A 14795-nucleotide genomic window follows, 5' to 3' on the forward strand; every position below is an offset into this window, starting at 1 on the left:
TATGCTCTTTCCTTTTCTTTTTTTCTTTTTAAAAGTGCTTACAGCTCTAGCGTTATCTGATTTCATTGAAGAAAATGACAAGCCTTCATCAAGTGCCCATCGTATGTGCCAGTCACTGTGCAAGTTCCTCAAGTAAAGCTACAGCCAAAGGGCTTGGGGACCATAAAGACAGGGAGAGTCAGGGCAGACATGTCAGAAGAGGCACCTCTGAAGCGGCGCTGAGGAGGATGAGTGGCAGAAAACAAGAGCAGGCAGCGAGAGGCCCACACGCTCTTCTGAATCACCTGAAATTGTGAAAGAGTCAAAAGGAACCTGGCTCATTTCGGGAACCTGGGAGCCACGAGAAGTTGGGTATTTCTGCTGGGATGTGCGTGGTGGTAAGGAATGAGCCTATGGAGCTAAGAAGCCAAGAACAGATCATGGAGGGCCTCAAATGGCTGCTCAAGGAGTTTAGGCTTTGTCCTATGGCAGCACAGGTTGCCAACAGGGGTTCTTTTGAAGTGAGATTGCAGAATCAGATAGCTTTTGTGGGACTGTCACCCAAGACTCAGTGGGGAGGATGATCTAGCACAGGAGACCCTACAGGCCTGGAGAGGAGTTAGGATGCTTGTTCACAAGGGAGAGTCCAGACAAAGGACAATGGCCCTCTGGTGGATGAAGCTGTCCACCTCCTGATACTCAGGTCCTGTGGAATCCCTCCCCTCGGTTGCAGGCTGGCCCTAGTGAGACAAATTACGACAGTACAGCAAAGATGATGGATATTGCTTCCAAGATCAGATTACAGAAAGACTGTGACTTCTGAAGCCAGTTGCCATGTGGTGAACTGTACTATGGAGGGGCCCAGATGGCAAATCACTGATGTCTGTGGTCAAAGCCAGTGGGGACTGAGGCTGGTGTGCAGCCACTTGAGTGAACTGGAAAGCGGAGTTTCTGAGGCAGGCCAACAACAGCCATGTCAGTGATGCTGGAAGCACATCCTTCCCCACTGGAGTCTGGAGCCAGCTCTCCTCCCAACCACTACCTTGACTGCAGCCTGTGAGAAACCTGGAACCCACTAAGCCGGGCCTGGATTCCTGGCCACAGAAATGGTGAGTAGTTACTATCTGTTGTTTTATACTGCTAACATTTGGGGTTATTTCTTACACAGCAACGGATAAGTAACACCAAGCTCCAACTAAGGCAATGAGAAAAAAGAACAGATGGATTCCGGAACTGGTTGGAAATTAGTGTGTGAGGGGGAAAGAAAGGTCTAGGCAGACAGGGGTGCTGTTTAATCGAGATGGAAAATAGAGAAGTGCTGGTTTGGGGAGGATAATGATGAGTTAGTTTGGTCCAGTCAAAATTTGGCGGACTGTAGGACAGTACTTGGAAAAGGCAATGGCACCCCACTCCAGTACTCTTGCCTGGAAAATCCCATGGACAGAGGAGCCTGGTAGGCTGCAGTCCATGGCGTCGCTGAATCGGACACGACTGAGTGACTTCACTTTCACTTTTCACTTTCATGCATTAGAGAAGGAAATGGCAACCCACTCCAGTGTTCTTGCCTGGAGAATCCCAGGGACGGGGGAGCCTGGTGGGCTGCCGTCTATGGGGTTGCATAGAGTCAGACACGACTGAAGCGACTTAGCAGCAACAGCAGCAGCAGGACAGTACTACAGTCAAAAGGCAGTTGGGACCAAAGATCTGAGGCTCAGTAAAACCATACAGACTGAACTTTTGGGAAGACCAATGGAGAGGTGACTCTTAAACATGCAGAGACCAAGGCCAGGACCCTAGAGATGTTCAGCAGTTAAAAGACTGTCCTGTATCATCAGAAAACTATTGGTGATTGTGTATGTGTTTGTCTATGTATATCTTCTCCCAAGCAGTTGCCTCTCATTCTAAAATACTTTTCCAGGTTTCAAACATGGCAGACTGCATGGACCGGCAACAAACTACCAACACCATAGAAGAGCCCCTGGATCGTCTCAGGCTCAGCCTGGATGAGAGAATCTATGTGAAAATGAGAAACAACAGAGAACTTTGAGGCAGGTTACATGCTTACAATCAATATTTAAGCACAATATTGGGAAATACGGAAGAAACTGTGCAACTATAGAAAGTGAAGGAGAAGCATTTCAAGAGATATATAAATCAACAAAATGGAATATTCTGATGCTCTTTGTCTGGAGAGATGGTGTTGTGCTAGTGGTCCCACCATTTACAGTTGACTGAAACAAAGAATTTATCCAGGGTGGAAAGCAGGAGATTTTGTATGACTGCTGCTTTAAATATAGAAGATATTCAAAAGAGAAACTGTCAAAAAAAAAAAAAAAAGAGAGAGAGAGAAACTATCTACATTTTTATACTAAGGAATAATCAAGAATTCTTCCACTCCTGAAATAAATTGATTTGCAGATAACTCACAAATTCTTAGCCTAAATGGCATTTTTACTTTTTCTCCACCCCTTCCAATAAACGTGATCACCAAGATGCAGAAAAATAAAATAAAATACTTCCCCTTCACTTTGCTGCCATATTTGCAACCCAGTTTCACCTCACTAAAGATTCCAAATGTCCGTGACTCCTTCCACCTTTCAGGTGTACCTGAGACTCTCCAAATGGGACAAGCTCCAGTTGAGAGACTGCTATGCACATCTGCTGTTGATTTCCGTTGCTTGTAATTATTGTCAACATCTCTAGAGTTTATATGTTGTTTACACACTCAGCCTAATTTATTCTTTGCAAAGAAATCATATAAAGCAACATAGCAGGAGAGCTTGTTACAGGAAGAAATATAGTACGTGGAGCGTCTAGGAGATGTCAAGTTGACCCAGAGATCTTTTTCAGGGGGTGGAGGTGGTGAGAGTGTTTCCAGCTAACCTGCAGAATGTAAACAGAGCCTGCAGACAGACTGAAAGACAGCTCTATCAGCTCTGCTGGAGGTGTTGACACTACTATCCTACCCAGGGTGTGAGCACAGAAGCTTGTTACCATTCCAATTTTGCTGAGCTGCTTGGGGCTTTTGACATTACAGATATCCCGTTCCTGCACTGAGAGGCTCGTACAAGATTCTTAAAGGTAGAAGGCACCTTGGAGGTCGCTTTACAATAGAGTGCACAGGCTAATTCTGAGTGTTTCAAACTGTGTGCTTGGAAATAATCCATGGTATTTCAATTGAGCAATTAATAAAGCAGCGAACAGAGAGAATTCTTTTAGCAATATTAGTAGATGGAATTGGCTTTTATTACCATACAAACCCAAATTAAATTTGATGGAGCAATAAAATGAGAACACCAGACTGAGGACTCTTCCTGCTCTAACAGCTTTGGTTAGGAGAGTACATTTGACTTTGACGTCGCACCTGGTGTTTATGGCAGCCTCTAGGACTGGACATGCTGCCTACCAAACACCTCTCCTATTGTCATCCACCAGAACATTTTGTTTTTGTTGTTTTAAACAGTTGCTTTGTTGAGACATAATTCAATACTATAAAACTCATCTGGGCAAAATGTACAATTCAGTGGTTTTTAGTATATTCAGAGTTGTGCACCCATCATCACAATTGATTTTAGAACTTCTTCATCACGCCAAAATGAAGCCCTGTGCCCATTAACAGTCACTCCCCAGTTCTTCTCAATCCCTCCTGACCTTGTGGTTGTTCAGTTGCTCAATCATGTGTGACTCTTTGCAACCCCATGGACTCAGCATGCCAGGCTTTCCTGTCCTTCATCATCTCCCAGAGCTTGCTCAAACACATGTCCATCGAGTCAGTGATGCCATCCAACCATCTCATCCTCTGTCCTCCCCTTCTCCTCCTGTCCTCAATCTTTCCCAGCATCAGGGTCTTTTCCAATGAGTCAGCTCTTCACATCAGGTAGCCAAAAAGTATTGGAGCTTTAGCTTTAGCCCTTCCAATGAATATTCAGGGTTGATTTCCTTTAGGATTGACTGGTTTGATCTCCTTGCTGTTCAAGGGACTCTCAAGAGTCTTCTCCAACACCACAGTTCGCCCTAGGCAGTCCATAATCTTCTTTCTTTCTCTATGGTTGTGCCTATTCTGGATATTCACATAAATGGAGTCATACAATGTGTAGTTTTTCTTGACTGGCCTTTTTCAGTTAGCATAATGTTTTCAGGGTTCATCCATGTGGTAGTATGTATCAATACTTCATTTCTTTTTTAAAAATGAACTTCACTTTTTTTAATTTTATTTTATTTTTAAACTTTACATAATTGTATTTAGAACAGTTTTAGATTTACAGAAAAATTGAGGCTGTAGTAGAGACTCTCCATATACTGCCGTACCCAGTTTCCTCAATTATTACCACCTTGCAATAGGATGGTACATGCTTGACATTGATGACCCAACAATGATACATTATTACCAAATAAACCCATGCTTTTATTAAGATTTCTTCAGTTTTTCCCTAAAGTCATCTGAGTGTTTCAGGATCCTATCCAGAATACCATATTACATTTATATTACTTTGAATCATCATATATTATGTTGAATCGTCATGTCACCTTAGGCTACTCTTGGCTATGACAGGTTCTCAGACTTTCCTTGATTTTTATGACCTTGACAGTTTTGAGGATTGCTGGTCAGATATATGGTACAGTATCCTCAGTTGGGACTTTCCTGGTGGCACAGTGGTAAAGAATCTGCTTGCCAATGCAGGTGACACAGGTTCAATTCCTGAGTCAGGAAGGTCCCCTGGAGAAGGAAATGGCGACCCACTCCAGTATTCTTGCCTGGGAAATCCCAGGGACAGAGAAGCCTGGCAGGCTACCATACACGGGGTTGTGAAACAGTTGGACACAACTGAGCGACTAAACAATAATAACATCGTCAGTCAGGATTTGTCAGATGTTTTCCTAATCATTAGATTGATTATGGGTTTGGGGCCACAGAAGAAAAGTGCCATTTTTGTCACATCATGTCAAGGTACATACTGTCAACATGACTTGTAATTGCCAATGTTGACTTAAATCTTCTGGCTAAGATAGTGTTTGTTCGATTTCTCAGCTGCAATGTTAACTCTTTTCCCCCTTTCCATACTGTTCTCTTTGGAAGGTAGTCACTATGACTAGCCCACACTTAAGGCATGGGGAATTACGCACAGATTTGTCTCTTCCCCTTCCCTCATTCATGTATTTACTTATTTATTTACTTTAAAAATATTAATTTATTTGGCTGTGCTGGGTCTTAGTTGCAGCATGAGGGATCTAGTTCCCTGACCGGGGGCTGAACCTGGGCCCCTGCATTGGGAGCATGAAATCTTAGCCACTGGACCACTAGGGAAGTCCCTGCTTATTTATTTATATCAGTGTGGATGATGCCTATTTGTTGTATACTTTGGGTTATAATCCTGCTGCTGCTGCTGCTAAGTCTCACTTCAATCGTGTCCAACTCTGTGCGACCCCATAGGTGGCAGCCCACCAGGCTACCTCATCCCTGGGATTCTCCAGGCAAGAACACTGGAGTGGGTTGCCATTTCCTTCTCCAATGCATGAAAGTGAAAAGTGAAAGTGAAGTCACTCGTGTCCAACTCTTAGCCACCCCATGGACTGCAGCCTACCAGGCTCCTCCGTCCATGGGATTTTCCAGGCAAGAGTACTGGAGTGGGTTGCCATTGCCTTCTCTGGGTTATAATCCAGTACTACTTTATTCATTTTGTTGCTCAAACTTATCCAGATTTGGTCATTGGAAACTGTTTTAGGTGGCTCCTATGTCCTTCTGAGGCTTCCCTGGTGGCTCACACCATTAAGAGTCTGCCTGCAATGCAGGAGACCCAGTTTCGATGCCTGGGTTGGGAAGATCCCCTGGAGCAGGGAATGGCTACCCATTCCAGTATTCTTGCCTGGGAAATCACATGGACAGAAGAGCCTGGTGGGCTATCATCCATGGGGTCGCATAGAGTCGGACATGACTGAGCAGCTAACAAACAAATAATATGTCCTTTTGACTCACTTCCATTATTGGGCTTCATCTTTCCTTCCTTCCTTCCTTTCTCCCTTTCTTTCCCCCTTCTTTGCCTTCTTTCTTACCTTTCCTTACCTTTTGGCACTGCAGGATACTCTAGACTCACTTTGTATATTTCTGGCCCCAGTTCTAGAATCAGCCACTTTCCCAAAGATCCCTGGCTCCTTTCATTGAAGAATGATATTAGAAACCAAGACCTGGATACTTAGATGTGTTCGTTGTTACTGAGATGTCATTGTTTCTGGGCCTACTCACTGCTGGCAGAGCTAGGTAATAAATATGTGAATACTAACCTTGTATATATATTGATATGAGTACTCACTTTTTTTCTTTTTTAAAAAAATTCTAATAGTTATTTATTTGGCTGCACTTAGTCTTTGTTGCAGCATGTAGGATCTTTAGTTGTGGAACTCGAAATCTTGGTTGCAGTATATGGGATCTAGTTCCTTAACCAAGACCAAACCCAGGCCCCCTACACTGGGAGCATGGAGTCATAGCCACTGAACCACCATGGAAGTCTCAGTACTCCATTCCTTTTTATTGCAGAATAATGTTCCATTGCATAGATATACTACATTTTATTCATCCATTAATCAGTTCAGAGGCAATTAGGTTGTTTCCACTTTTGGGCTATTATGAAAAACGCCTCTGTGAACATTAAGGCACACATTTTTGTGTGAACCTATGTTTTTGTTAGCCTTAGGAGTAGAATTTCTGGGTCATATTGTAACTTGATGTTTAAATTTTTGAAGACCTGTCAGTCTGTTTTTTAAAGTGGCTTTACCACTTTACATTCCCTCCAGCATTATATAAGGATTCAAATTCTCCACATCCTCGGAAAAACTTGTTAGTGCCTATCTTTAAAGAATTATGACAGCCATCCTAGTTGACATGAAGTAGTATCTCATCATGGTTTTGATTTGCTGCCCTCAATGACTAATGATGTTGAGCATCTTTCTATGTGCTTGTTGCCTATTTGTATAGTCCCTTTGGAAAAAACTATTCACTTCCTTTGCCCATTTTTAATTGGGTAATTTGGTTTTTTATTATTAATTTTAAGTCTTTATACAGTCTAGATATAATTCCTTTATCAGATATATGATTGGTACATATTTCTTCCTATTTTGTGGGTTTTCTCTTCACTTTGCTGATGGTGCCCTTGCAAGCAAAACTGTTTAATCTTGATGAAGTCCAGCTTATTATTTTCTTTTGTGTTTATGCTTTTGGTGTCATAGGATCCATTCATTTTTAATGGTGATCTTTTATTTTGCCTTCTTTCTATAGCAAGAGCTGGCCTCAGCAATGAGAAACATCCCTTGTGATGGTGGGAAATATAGAATTTGACCAGAAAGCACTAGTTCCTCCCTGAAGAGTCAACAGAGGCTCCTAAGGAAGGTGATAGTCATCACCAACACATACTGCACAAGACTGAGTGCCAGACGCTGTGCTCAGTGCTCAAAGCATCTTTTTTTTTTGAACCCTCAGAACAAACCAGAGACATTATTGTTCCCACTTGAACCTCCGTGTAAATGGTGTCCTCAAGAGCCTACAGCTGGTAAGGGATGGAGCCAAAGTGACAGATTCATTCTTGATGGTTTTCACAGGCTTGCGCTCATCCTGTTAGTTTCAAGTCCCCAGAGCCCCTATTCCTTAAACACACAGTAAACACTCCACATGTATTTTTTTTTCTGTTTTACTTTTTTTAATTTAATTTTATTTTTAAACTTTACATAATTGTATTAGTTTTGCCAAATATCAAAATGAATCCGCCACTCCACATGTATTTTTGAGAGCCTAATACGGAATAGGCATTGTGCTCGGTATTCGTGAACAAACCAGGCACTGTCTTTGCCCTCAAGGAACTTACAGACTAGAAGTGAGACCAGCAATTGGCAGGATCACACAAATAAATGTAAAATGACCACTGGTATCAGGGCTGGGAAGAGGGTCCAGTGTTGTGAGAGTTTAAAACAGGACACCTGTCTTGTTCTGGAGGAGAGGTTCATGGACACTTTCACCAGAAGAGATGTTTGAACTGAGACCTTGCAGACAACATTGGAGCATTTGAGGGAAGAGCTTGGGGCAGAACATTCCAGGAAAAGGGAACAGCACATTCAAAAGCACTGGGGCAGGGAAGAATTTATGTACTTTTGCTAGTAGATTTTTTTAATTGTCAAGAAATCTGTGCTTGATATGGAGATTTGGGGGAATCTTGCCAATGCAAGATGAAAAGTGCACTGTGCATAGTAAGAGCTTCCCTGGTGGCTAAATACAGTAAAGAATCTGCCTGCAGTGTGGGAGACCTGGGTTCGATCCCTGAGTTGGGAAGATCCCCTGGAGGAGGGCATGGCAACTCACTCCAGTATTCTTGCCTGGAGAATCCCCATGGACAGAGGAACTGGGCGGGCTACAGTCCATGGGGTCGCAAAGAGACGGACACGACTGAGTGACTAAGCACAGCACAGTGCATAATAATCTGTATCTGAGAAAACTACTGGACTTCAAATTTTATTTAGATATGAAACCATCAGGAACTATGATTTATTTAACAAACATTTCTCAGGGGGATCCTGAGGTGGGAGTGGGGGAGGTGGGGGTTGGAGGAGAGAGGCATAGAAGGACACAGCATTGATCAGACAATAAAAAGTCACTAGAAGGTTATGAAGAAAGGAAGTGACACTGATAGGATTTCTGTTTGAAAAGTTGACAGGACACTCCGGAAGAGTGGATTGGTGAGGAGCACAGTGGATGCAGGGAAAACAGATAGGAGGCCATGGCAGTGGTCAGGCAGGCAGTGATGGTGGTGTGGATGAAGATGGTAGTGATGGGGAGAAGGGACACAACCGACCATGTTTGTTCATTCGGCTGTGTGGGTGCGAGTTGGGTGTTCACCTAGTCCCTCCCCTCCTGGCCCAGGACACACCCTGTGGGCTTGCTCCGAACCCCCCTCCCAAGAGGGCAGTGAGTTGCAGGCTCCTGGGTTTATGCGCTTTCTGGTTCCTCAATGGCCCCTGCTTCCCGCGGTCCAAGCTGTTCAGCTTGGCTCCCAAGGAGGTCTTTTTCTCCAGTGAGTGGGTCCGAAGAATGACAGAGCCGTCACTAATCTGCTCCTGCTCCCGCTGACTGATGAGGGCGCTTGGCAGGGGGTTGCTCTGCTGTGTTCACTGCAGCCCCCGATCTGGAGGAGAGCAGGGGAATTACTGCTGCTGGGGCTCCCGACCCCCCTTACCCCAAACAAACGAAGGGAAAGCTTGAACTTTCTTCTTTCACAAGGAGACACACTTCTGTATTTGTGACTGGGAGAGAATATATTTTAAAGCTGACTTTTCTGATGATAGCAGGGATACAGTCCTATCAGAGAAAATTGAAGTACGAATAAATAGAAGGAAGACTAACCAATGTTCATGATAGTACCCTGCATTTTTGTATGTTTTCCGACTCATACATACTTCAGTAGGTCACACGTACTGAATATACTTTTGCGCATCTTGCTCTTTTAGATCTGTTTTAAGTGTTATCTTGTGTCATTGTAATCTCTCCCAGCACAATTTTTAATATCTGCAAAGTAGTCTTTTGGGGGAAAAGGTATTTTACATAACCTTTTCCTATCTGTTGAACAGTTGGGTTGGGTATAACTTTTACTATCACAAGCAGGTCTGTGATGAACGTCTTTGTTAATAAATCTATACCTGTGTTTTGGATGCCCTCTCCCCCTGTAGATTTTTAGACAGGAGATTAATGAGGGGAGATATACAGACAAGCCAGCAAAGAACATCTCCATGTAGGATGCTGCTGCTGCTACTGCTAAGTCACTTTAGTCGTGTCCGACTCTGTGCGACCCCAGAGACAGCAGCCCACCAGGCTCCCCTGTCCCTGGGATAATTCCCATCAAAAGATAACTCTGCTCCTGTCAGGAGACACTAAAGATGGACTGTGTTTATCCCTCTGTGAGGACCCGATGCGCCCATCACTTCACCATTTGCCAAGCATTGGCCACTAGGTGTCTGTATGTCAGAAATGACATCTTTTCTACAGAGACCCCACTAGATTAAGGGCTTGAGAGGCAGCTGGAGCTGGAATTTCATCAGTTGCTCTCCATCTTGTGGCAGAGTCAGGCGTCCACCAGGCCTGGGAGTCCCGTTCCCCTGTGCAGCCAGAGACCAGCTAAGCAACCTTGAGCACTGTCACTTCCCGTGCAGGGGCCAGTTTTCTCATGTGTAAAACAAGCCCCCAAAGGCAGGAGTTGGGGCTTGACCAGATTTTGTTATTGTTGCCATTTCAGCCTCAGAACCCTTATTTCAAATCAAATTTGACCAGAACCCTAAGCTAGAAAACAGATTGAGGGGCAACTGTCCCCATAGACGTGGGGGAGGAGTGGAAGAGGAGGAGGGGGTGTTGCGCCAGTCTGGAAACTCTGGCCCAGGGTATGGAAGTTGCACTCCAGTGCAGTTCTCTTCCCTGTGGCTGAAGTTAAAAAACAATTATCTTTCATCTATATTTAAATCCTCCAAATGTGCTGATTGATGAAATCCTTTCTCTTAAAGGCAATTTGGAAATCGGACAAAGTAGAGCACAAAGCCGTGGATGTTTAGAGAGGGGGGCCAGTAGTGTGTGAGACCGGTTGAAAGGGTGACCCTGGCACTTCTAAGAAGGCAGCAGCACAATGGACTCTTGGAAAGAAGCGGTGTCAATTTATTCCCGCGTTGGCACCGCCCCCTCAGTGGGGTGGAATTGCTTGTTTTCAACCCTCCCTTGCCCGGAGTCTTTCAGACCAAACTTGGGTCCACAATTGCTAGCAATTTGAACCCAGAGTAACCGACGGACGGGTATTTTTACGGACGCCCAAACACTGTGAAAGATACGAATAGGGGGTGGATATGACCAGAGAGTTGCCTCCCGCCCCACCCCCCACCCCCCTGGACGCGGACCGCGGGTGGCGGGGAACGTGGTAGCCTGGGACCCTGCTCTCCAGTCACGGCAGCAAGACTGGCAGCGCCGACCCGCTCTGCGGGGCCCGGGATCCGTGGGACGGGAAGGGGAGCGAGCGGTAGTGAGGCTTCGCCACACCGGACGCAGCATGCGCCCGGGAGGAGCACCAGGTGGAGGGCGATCCGCCGCGGTCGGTGCATCACGACCGGGAGCCCTCCCACCCCGTGCGGTACCGTCGGGGGAGGCCAGTGCCAGCGCCTGCGGGGGAGGGGTGGTGCCGCCTTCCCAGGGAGACCCGACCTTTCTCCAAGAGGCGTGGTGAGCTTAAGTCTCCGGGATCCGCAGTGAGGTGTAAAAAGCGGGCACGACCCCCGAAGCCGCAGAAAGCCCCCGCCCCTCCTCCACCCCACCCTCCACCCCCCGCAAAGCCCCCCCTGCTCGCAGGTGAATGGTCAGCCCGCACAAAGGAAGCCGGCTGGAAATGTGGAATTCAGACCAATTTAACGGGAGTTCCTGTCGCCCCGAGTCCAGCAGACCTCAAGCAAAGAAACCTGTGGTCAGGAGTGGAAGAGGATAAAACACAGTACACCAGGCCGCGCTTACTGGAAAGCCCGAGTTTAGTTATTCTGGGATAGCGAGGTAACAGGATTAGAGGGATTAAGGAAATCACCTCAAACAGATGAGGAGGGGGTAAAAAAACACTGGTTCTATTTGTTTTCTTCCTAGGCCTCAAACAGATTCACTGGGGCCGAGTGGCCAGGCGCAAAACCAAAGGCCTTTCGGGGGGCACAGTGGAAATCCCAAGGGTCAGGGATGGAGGGAGAGTGGGGGGAGGGAGGGAGTTGAAAACTAGCTAGAGGCTCGGGTTGAGAGGGAGCCTCTTCTAGAAAACCAGTCAGTGGGCTGGAGTGACAAGTCAAAAAGAAAGCCATCAGAGAAGTCTCAGAGATCTTTGCAAAAATCTAAGGTGGACTGTTGAAAACCACACCTTCCAGCGTTGAATGCTGGCTCTGCCGCTTCAGCCACCTCGGTTGAAATGTATTGGCTTCCTGCTAGGGAGTCCTGAACTATTTCTGTTTAATAGGCTGAGATTTCCGAAGGGTTTTCGTTTGTAAATCATTTGGCTTGACTCGAGTATCTTCCCGCCCCAGTGCACAAAGGTAAATGTGCCCCCTTTCGGGGCAGTTTCCGCTGCCGCCCCTCCCCGCCCCGCGTGGCGGCTGCCGCCGCCGCGATCAACAAGTGCGTGGCCGCGGGGTGCTAGCCTCCGCCTGAGTATGCTCGCTCCCGGAAAGACAAATCGCTTTCTCCTTGGAGTTTCAGTTGAAAATACCGGGAGACGCCGTGTTTGCGATCACCAGTAGTTACAGAAGAAACCGTTCCAGATCACGCTTGCCTCCCCCCAGGCCCCCCACCCCCGGCCCCGGGACCGGACCACGGTCGCAGTACCGAGGACTGGTTCCCTCCCTAACCCGCACCTAAAGTTTCAGGCCCGCAAAATTACCAGGACTCCATTATGTTGGTTATAAAATTTATTGATCTCTCATTTAGGAACTGAATAAAACCTTGAAAATCCTGAAACAAAATAGCCCCTTAGCCCTACCACCCAAACGAAATCCACATACATTAGCGCGACGAAATATCAAACAGATCACGGCAGAAATCACCAACTCAACAGCTTAAATGCGGACTGGACAGAAAGCTGTCCCGCGGCCAGGGCGGCGAGGCGGGAGACACACGCACACCTGGCTATAAATTAACATCGGCCTTGGCTGCCGCGCCGCGGCGGTCAGTTCCCACCCCCCCCCCCACACCCCGAGCCCACGAGGAAAACAGATGCAACGCGACTGGGAGAGGAGGCGTTGCAGTTCTCAAGCCAGCCTCACCCGAGTCCGTTTGCCCCATTCACTCACTCCTCGGCTAACAGCAAACTAATGCGACAACATTTTCAAACGCAACAGAAAAACCCAGGAACCCGGGAGGAGGAGGAGGAGGAGGAGGTTGGGGGGGGGGGGGCGGCTTTTTCTTGGCAAACAACACAGCGGATTCCCAGCCTACAGAAGGGGAAGGGAGGGAAGGCGGCGAGGGGCCGGCGAGGTCGAGAAAGTCCCATTTCCGCCGCTCCGGACTCCTTTCAGTTTTCGTACAAACCCCGACAGCTACAGCCAAACTTTCCATCCTCCCCATCATCGGTACAAGGCAACAGTCCCAGGCAAGCAAAGCTAAACAACAAGGCGTCCCCACGCGGGGGTGCAAGGGCGGGGTGGGGCGGAGGGGCTGCGAGCGCCGGTGGGCGCTCAGATGTGGGTCAGGGGCACCGTGCCGTTGACGGCAGTCCCAGCGCCCTGGTAGTGCTGGTGCACGCTGTGCAGGCGGCCGCCCGGCAGCGGCGAGGCGGCGTCCGCCGCGTCCCCGCCGGGCGGCAGGTACATGCTGATCATGTCGCGCAGGTCGCCGAGGCACGCGCGCTGCGAGTGCGAGGCGATGGCGGGCGGCGGCGAGCTGGGCTCCGTCTTCACCACCGTTCCCATGGGGCCCAGGCTCATGGCGGCGGCGGCGGCGGCCGCCGCCGCGGGCTGCTGCCCGTAGGCTGCGGCGGCGGCGGCGGCGGCGGAGGGCGCCATGCTCCCGTAGCCCGAAGCGGCTGCGGCGGCGGCCGCGGCGTTCATGTAGCTCTGGGCGCCTGGCGGCATCATGGGGCTGTACTGCAGGCCGGCCATGTCGTAGCGGTGCATCTGCGGCAGCGCGGGCGGCGGCGGCGGGCTGCTCATGGTAGCGGGCGGCGCGTAGCCCAGCTGCTCCTGCACCAGCGAGTAGGCGCCGTTGGCCCAGCCGTTCACGTGTGTGTACGTGTCCAGGCGCTGGCCCACGCCCACCGGGCTGCTGGCGGCCGCGGCGGCAGCGGCGGCGGCGGCGGCGGCCGCGGCGCCGGGGGGCAGCAGGCCGCCGGGCAGGGAGTACTTGTCCTTCTTGAGCAGCGTCTTGGTCTTGCGGCGCGGCCGGTACTTGTAGTCCGGGTACTCTTTCATGTGCACCGCGCGCAGCCGCTTGGCCTCGTCGATGAACGGCCGCTTCTCGGCGTCCGTCAGCAGTTTCCAGTCGGCGCCCAAGCGTTTACTGATCTCGGAGTTGTGCATCTTGGGGTTCTCCAGGGCCATCTTGCGCCGCTGCCCGCGGGACCACACCATGAAGGCATTCATGGGCCGCTTCACGCGGTCCTGATCGCTGCCCCCGCCGCCGCCGCCGCCGCCGCCCCCACCACCGCCCCCGGCGCTCGCGCCCCCGCTGCTGCCGCCGCCTGCGTTCGCGCCGCCGCCGGCGTTCGCACTACTCTTGCCTGCGCCGCCCGGGGCTGCAGGGCCGCCCGCGCCTGCCGCTGGGGTGGGTGGCCCCACGGGGTTCTTGAGTTCAGTCTCCAGCAGGCTGTACATGGCCGGGGCGGGAAGAAGGTGCGCCAGGGTGGCGGGAGGAGAAGGCGCTCCAGGCGCTGGAGCGGCCACGGTGAAAAGGCCCGGGGACTCCGTCGGAGGGGCGCTTGGGGGCCGCTGGGCCCGCGGGTCGGGCGGGAAGGGCAGGCTGGCCGCAGTGGTCCGCGCCAAGTCAGCGGGACCCCGCAGGCTGCTGGCACCTGATGCGTGGTCTCGGGCAGGTCGCATTCGCAGTCTGGTCGGGCGCTCGCCGGGCCTCTTATATACCTGCTCGGATCCCTCGGGGTTGGGGCTCGGTCCGCCCCTCGCCACCCGGAGGCCCGGTGATTGACAGGCTTGCAGTGATGCGCCCTGGCCAATCATCACGGAGCCCTTGTTCGGCCAGGCTGGAAAAAAAAAAGTTCGGGGAGTCCTTTCGTTCACCCCCACGCCTCTCTGGGGCCTGGTGACGTGATGAGAGTTATTCAGGAGGC

The 14795-nt window shown here is 49.5% G+C and overlaps 1 protein-coding gene and 1 pseudogene across 1 annotated transcript; one reads left to right on the plus strand and one right to left on the minus strand.

Annotated features, from left to right (window-relative positions):
- Nucleotides 1-1906: 1906 nt before the first annotated feature.
- Nucleotides 1907-2214, plus strand: LOC129639948 (U6 snRNA-associated Sm-like protein LSm3; annotated as a pseudogene).
- Nucleotides 2215-12439: 10225 nt separating this feature from the next.
- On the minus strand, nucleotides 12440-14550 carry SOX3 (SRY-box transcription factor 3). Its single transcript, XM_055564751.1, has one exon. It carries the CDS (start codon nucleotides 14548-14550, stop codon nucleotides 13192-13194), a length of 1359 nt encoding a protein of 452 aa, XP_055420726.1. The 3' UTR covers nucleotides 12440-13191.
- Between the last annotated feature and the right edge of the window lie 245 nt (nucleotides 14551-14795).

Source organism: Bubalus kerabau, chromosome X (genome assembly GCF_029407905.1).
Source record: "Bubalus kerabau isolate K-KA32 ecotype Philippines breed swamp buffalo chromosome X, PCC_UOA_SB_1v2, whole genome shotgun sequence".
Taxonomy (NCBI): domain Eukaryota; kingdom Metazoa; phylum Chordata; class Mammalia; order Artiodactyla; family Bovidae; genus Bubalus; species Bubalus kerabau.

Coding starts and splice junctions, on each gene's coding strand:
- SOX3 (XM_055564751.1), bottom strand. CDS start 14,550: ATGCGACCTGCCCGAGACCACGCATCAGGTGCCAGCAGCCTGCGGGGT.